Below are 6,149 nucleotides of genomic sequence, written 5' to 3'. Positions count from 1 at the left end.
AAACAGTCGTATTCAGGTACATAAATTTAATAATTAAGTGTAAAATAACACTGCATAGTGTTCATTGTATGAATTAAATTTAGATAAATTTTTGTTATAGCCGTTTTGTTGTTTTGTTAACATTAGTGACATATTCAGCAGCACGTATTTATAGGCTGCTGTCCCTTTAAATCCGACTGCACGGATCCAGTATAATGATACACATCCGATTTCTTTCTCAGCTGTTTACATTCATTTAAAACATAACTGACTGCGTTTACGAAAATGATCGTCGAGACGGGTACTATTGACATAATTCTGTGTGTATGTGTCTGTTCGAACATGAGGAGGAGACGCGAAAGACGAATCAACTCGGTGTTCGCGCACCATCTGAAACTCGTCTCTCTGTGTGTGTGCTTCAGGTGTGAGTCTGTCAGACAGCAAGACGAGACGGCAAAGAGTTGTTTTCTGCAACTTATTGCACTTAACTCTTTTTAACGTCAAGCAATTCTCTACTATATGCGTCGAACTAAAACTTTGACCTTTTGCAACGTTTTGATTTAAGTAGCCTATTATTAAAATGATTCAGATATCGCACACCGTTGCGATATGCATATCGCGATACTTACATTAATCGCGATATTTCGATAATGTCGATCGTGCAGCCCTACTAATCAAGCTCTTCAACATGCTTGTCTGCCAGTTTCTAGTGTTTCTAGCAGAATTGGACAGACCTGATTTAGATGGTCGATCAGGTGGACTATCAGGAGTTGGGACTAAAGTCTACCTGGTTAAAGCTGGTAGATCAGCATGGACAAGCTGATGGGATCTGGTTGAGTTGAGTAAACTAACTTTGGCAACCTTTGGCAGGGCTTTTCCAGCAGGGTAAAAGAGAACTTTCCATCTCCACACAAAACAAATAAATTTCATCTGAAGGAACTCTGCCTTCAGAGAGTAGTGAAGCCTACCTTGCTCTTCTTATTGAACAACCGGAATGTTTTATTCTTGTTCTTGCCGAGCAACTCTAGAGGACCTTTAGGAGTGCCCAGGCTGCTGTCCGAGGAGGCCCGGTTGATGCCCTGACTGTAATCCTCAAACTCCACATCTCCTGGTCTCTCGAAGCCAGACTTGTGTTGCTCTATAAGAACCACAGAGTCCTGAATAACACAGAAAAGTGTTAGCTACTCCATGTGTCGGCTTGCAGAGGGTTGACTGCTCTTTTAAAGTGGCTGGCTTAATGCAAGGTTGTCCAATCCTTCTCCCAGAGGGCCAATGTCCTGCTGAGATTAGCTCCAACCTGCCTGATCACATTTGCCTGGAAGTTGATTATCTGGTTCAGGATTGGAGCTGAATTCTGCAGGATAGTGGTCCTCCCAAAGCAGGACTGGACACCCATGGTTTACTGAGAGCAGGAAACGAAAGTGCTTTTCTTAAAAACACAACTGAGAACTCACATTACTCTCGTTGACATTCGTGCCAGCTCTGGTCATGCCCTCCAGACACTTCCCAATGATGGGCATGACGTGACGCTCCGTGTCTGCAAACAGGATGTAACCCTGCGCCAACTTTTTGATACGCCGTTCATCCATGTCCTGCAGCCTCTACAGTGAACAAACATGCATACAGATATCAGTATGCACTCTGCAAAGGATCATTCCTACAGTAAGCTGAGAGGAACAAATGTGTCTCAACATGTTTCTTACATTGAAAACAAGAGGCATGTCCGTGAAGTAGAACTGATTCTGTTCTTTGTTGTACTTCTGAAGTTGTGAAGCGTAGTCGTTTTTACACTCCTCTGCTATGTGCGTTCGCATATGCGCCTGCTGTTTGGCCTACATTCACACGCAGAAGTAAAGATAAAGTGAAATCAGACACCCATACATAAAGAGGAAGAAGGAAACAACAATAATGCATTTGGATATGATGGAAATGAGATGGTGGGATGGGAGATGTGCATGCAAGGGAGTGGCAAGACCTGTGAAACCTTTTGGAGCAACATAAATACCTTTTCCACATCGGCTTTGGTGGCATTGAGGTCCTGATCTGTTTTCTCTGCACATTGAGCAGCCTTCTCTGCTTCTCTCCACTCCCTCTCAAATCGCTTTTTACTCTACCATGAAAATAACATCCACCACATGAATCAAAGCGTTTACATACACAATGCTCTTATTTGCAGCCATTACAGGGGTATTTTACACCAAAATTAAGATTGTGTCAGCATTTCCTTTCATGTTTTTCCAAACCTATATCACTTTCTTTCGTCCACAGACATATCACTACTGGTTATGAGAAATAAAGCAAAGGCTTTTGGTGCCACTGAATTCAAGCTCGCTCCTTATCCCTTATACAGCGCACTATGTGCCCTTCAACCTATAGAAAAGAGTAAAGGTGTAAACAAGTGACTGATTCTTAAACGCAGCTGCATTTGTAGAGGGCAGAAAGCTTCAGATTCAAGAGAGCATTTTTGGAGAGAAAATCTAAATTGTTGGTCTATATTGGTGGTAAAGAGAAAATACTTTTCGAATGCATATTTGATTTCAAATTTACCATTTAGATGTAGGTTCCCCACAGAACATTACTGTAAGGCTTCAGATAACTGAATATAACATCATATATAACTAACATTGCTTTTTTTATATATTTTTTTGGAGCTTGATACTTAGATTTCATGGAAAAGATCAGAATGAATATTCTGTTTAAAATCATTTTGTGTTCCACAGAATAAAGTAAATCATGTGGGTTTGTAACATGATGGTGGAGAAACGAATATACAGATTTTTGGGGTATTAAAAAAACAAGATTCACAACACATTTAAATTCTATTGTTATATGCCATATTTCTGTGAAATAGAGCAGGATACCTGATAACAATACAGGATGTGACCTGATTTTATTCAGTAGGAGTGAAACATTTTAATATACAATATTATTGGATAACACGGTATTTCCCCACCATTGTATGACTGGTAACAACAGTGGAAAAGAGATCATCAAATTTGGATAAAACATGAAAAACCTTTTTTGTTTAAAATAACATGAACAATATTGTACAACTATGGACATTTCTAAATTAATATGATACATTGTGAATATGTTATCTTTAAAGGGATAGTTCACCCAAAAATGAAAATTCTGTCATTAATTACTCACCCTCATGTTGTTCCAAACCTGTAAGACCTTTGTCCATCTTCTGTTCACAAATTAAGATATTAAGGACATTGTTAAAATAGTCCATGTGACATCAGTGATTCAACCTTAATTTTCTGAAGCTACGAGAATACTTTCTGTGTGCAAAGAAAACAAAAATTTTACTTTTATTCAACAATTTCTTCTCTTTCATGTCAGTCGACGCGCATTCACAAGAGTACCATGATGTCTCACGGATTATTTTAACAATGTCCTTTCTACCTTTCTGGGCCTTGAATGTGTCAGTTGTGTTGTTGTCTATGCAGGGTTAGAAAGCTTTTGGGCTTTCTTAATTTGTGTTCTGAAGATGAACAAAGGTCTTTGGTTTTGTAACGACATGAGGGTGAGTAATGAATGACAGAATTTTCATTTTTGGGTGAACTATCCCTTTAAAGGTGTCTAAAATATCTGCTCATTGTTAACTGGAAAATATCAGCTGCTTCAAGAGCATTTGAATGTGTGTGTCTGTTTACACTCCTGACCCTCACCTGACCAAACACAATGGCCACAGAAATTATCAGTAAACAATCACTTTCAATCCCTCGATACAACCCCACACTGAGCAGAAACAATAGAGACAAAAGAGCACTCTCCCCACAGTCAGCGCTTATGCCACAAAGAGACGTATCGCACGCCTTTGACAAGGATGTAAACTCATCAAGCGCAGTCTGATCTGGTGGTTCAACGACACAGTGAGACACACCACCACAACAGAGTCTCCATCACAACCTGTCACAGAGAGAAACTTACATTGTCAAGCTGCTTGTAGGTGCCCTCCAGAGACTGTTGTGCTTTCTTGGCTTCTGACAGATGCTGCACATTACAGAGAGAGAGAGAGAGAGAGAGAGAGAGAGAGAGAGAGAGAGAGTGGAACCATGGTCAGTGTGTTTTGGGCTTTCAGAAATAAAATACACATCCAGATTTTTACATTTTTTGAAGAAAAATATGAGTGCTGCTTGCCTCAACATGAAGTCTAAGTTTAAAGTATGCACAAAATGTAAATTCACTTTTATAAATGTATGAATCTGTTCTAAATGCACGAATCTGTTCTAAATGCACATTATAGATCTTACTGTGAACAATTCATCCATGCATAGGTTTGTTTTTTTTTCTGTGTGTGTCTTTTTAATTTAGGCCTGGGCGATAAAACGGTATCTGTATTTATCAATGGTACACTTTCATCGATAACGATAGAAAAAAAATTCAATATAGCGCACAATATAGGCCAAGCCAAAAGTTTCCTGAAGACTTACTTAATCTGTACATAAAACATAAAAAAGGAGATATTGGTTTAAATTTGATTTTGTGTTTGACTGTTAAAACAAAAAATTATTTGTTGTTTGTCTTAACAAATTAGGTAAAATAAAAATACAGTGGTTAAATTTAAAAAATTTTTCTATTGCTTTTCGTTTAAAAAAAAAAAAAGTAAAAAAAAAAAAAGTAATAATTATCAATATCGAACGATATGAAACATTATATTGTTTATATATTTTTTAGCTATATCGCCAAGCCCTTATATGATAAATCATTTTGTCTACTTAAACCCACCCCTTTCTTACAATTGACTGCAAGCTCGCATTTAGATCTTCCTCCATCCAATCAGCAACCAATGAACAGAACCAAGTCCCCATCGATAATCGATTCTACTCTAATGTATGTCAGAATACAGCAGAAAAGGTCTCTCTACACTGTGTTTCATCGTGACTTTACAGTGTGGTTTTCCAGGGTCTTGCTATATGGTTGCTAAGATGTTTCGCATGGATTTTCATTTATTACTATGAAGCTCCTTAGGCATTGTGAAAGGTCATTACTATGCGTTTGGTGCTAAGGAGCATCTGAGTGTTTTATTATATTGCCATGCGGTTGCTAGGTCATATACAAGTAGTTGCTAGGGTGTTTGTTTATTGGCCCACCTAAAAGTCGTTGATATTCTTAGCTCTAGATACTAAGGTCCCTCCTTCTATGTACGTCTATGTGATTTTTTCCACCCAAAAATATGATCACTTACAAAAAAAAAAAAAACAGCACACCTCTTTCAAACCAAGCATATTTAGCCCATTAATCTGATGTAACATTCATGTCTGCAGCAGAACCAGTATAATACTTAAGGTTAGTCATTTGTTCAAATCCCTAACTCTAGTGTTGTTTGCCTTAGGAAGCACTAACAATAAAAACAGTATCCCATAAATTCCAAGTGACAAACAAGAGGAGACAGCTGAGGTTATATGCCGAGTATCGACTGATCTTTATGAAGATCACCAAAGCATTCCTCTGACAGTGTGGCACAAATCAAAATGAGACTTCCACCACAACAGACTCGAATGTTTCTTCTCAAACAAGCAGTGTGACATGTTCTCCACCGCCTCTCCTTCATACCCACAATCCCCCTCTCTGCGTCCTTCCCGGCCCTCTGTCCCACAGCATTCTTTATTTTAAGCCTGGCCCAGTTTCTCCGACTGCCTCTCTCATTCTCTCACCATCTTGCGCTCCTGTTTGAGCTCCTGCAGGTACTTTGTGAGCTCGATGCAGATATTGATCATCATGTTCTCAGCGATCAGCTCCCTCTGGCCCGCATAGTCGTTCATCTCATTCAGTATGTCCAGAAAGGCCTGATGATTGGAGAACCTAAAGAAAAGTAACACGAATCAAGGCTGTATTTATATATATATATAAAAAAAACAGTAATATTCTGAAATATTATTGCAATTGCTAATATTGGTTTCCTATTTTAATATACTTTAAAATATAATTTATTTCTGTGACGCAGCACAGAATTTTCAGCATCATTACTCCAGTTTTCAGTGTCACATGACCTTTCAGAAATCATTCTAATATGCTGATATATTATCAGTGTTGAAACTGTTGTGCTGCTTAATATCTTAATAAAAAGTTAAAAAGATATTCAAAATATTAATATTTTCTAACAATATAAGTCATTACTATCACTTTCTATCCATTTAACACATCCTACATCCTTGCTGAAT

At 38.1% G+C, this 6,149-nt stretch overlaps 1 protein-coding gene across 1 annotated transcript in view; it reads right to left on the bottom strand.

Annotated features, from left to right (window-relative positions):
• LOC107672474 (cdc42-interacting protein 4 homolog) overlaps nucleotides 1-6,149 on the bottom strand; it is a 31,420-nt gene that overhangs the window by 12,646 nt on the left and 12,625 nt on the right. The window contains exons 4-9 of the mRNA XM_016465677.1: nucleotides 5,643-5,790; nucleotides 3,916-3,978; nucleotides 1,985-2,089; nucleotides 1,683-1,811; nucleotides 1,434-1,580; nucleotides 948-1,136 (exon numbers count right to left, since the gene is read on the bottom strand). Of these exons, the coding sequence (XP_016321163.1) occupies nucleotides 948-1,136; nucleotides 1,434-1,580; nucleotides 1,683-1,811; nucleotides 1,985-2,089; nucleotides 3,916-3,978; nucleotides 5,643-5,790 (781 nt within the window). The remainder of the gene's footprint in view (nucleotides 1-947; nucleotides 1,137-1,433; nucleotides 1,581-1,682; nucleotides 1,812-1,984; nucleotides 2,090-3,915; nucleotides 3,979-5,642; nucleotides 5,791-6,149) is intronic.

Source organism: Sinocyclocheilus anshuiensis, unplaced genomic scaffold (assembly GCF_001515605.1).
Source record: "Sinocyclocheilus anshuiensis isolate Anshui unplaced genomic scaffold, SAMN03320099.WGS_v1.1 scaffold1430, whole genome shotgun sequence".
Classification (NCBI taxonomy): Eukaryota; Metazoa; Chordata; class Actinopteri; order Cypriniformes; family Cyprinidae; genus Sinocyclocheilus; species Sinocyclocheilus anshuiensis.
The sequence above is the reverse complement of the archived record's forward strand: the minus strand, read 5'-3'. Positions and strand labels throughout refer to the sequence as shown.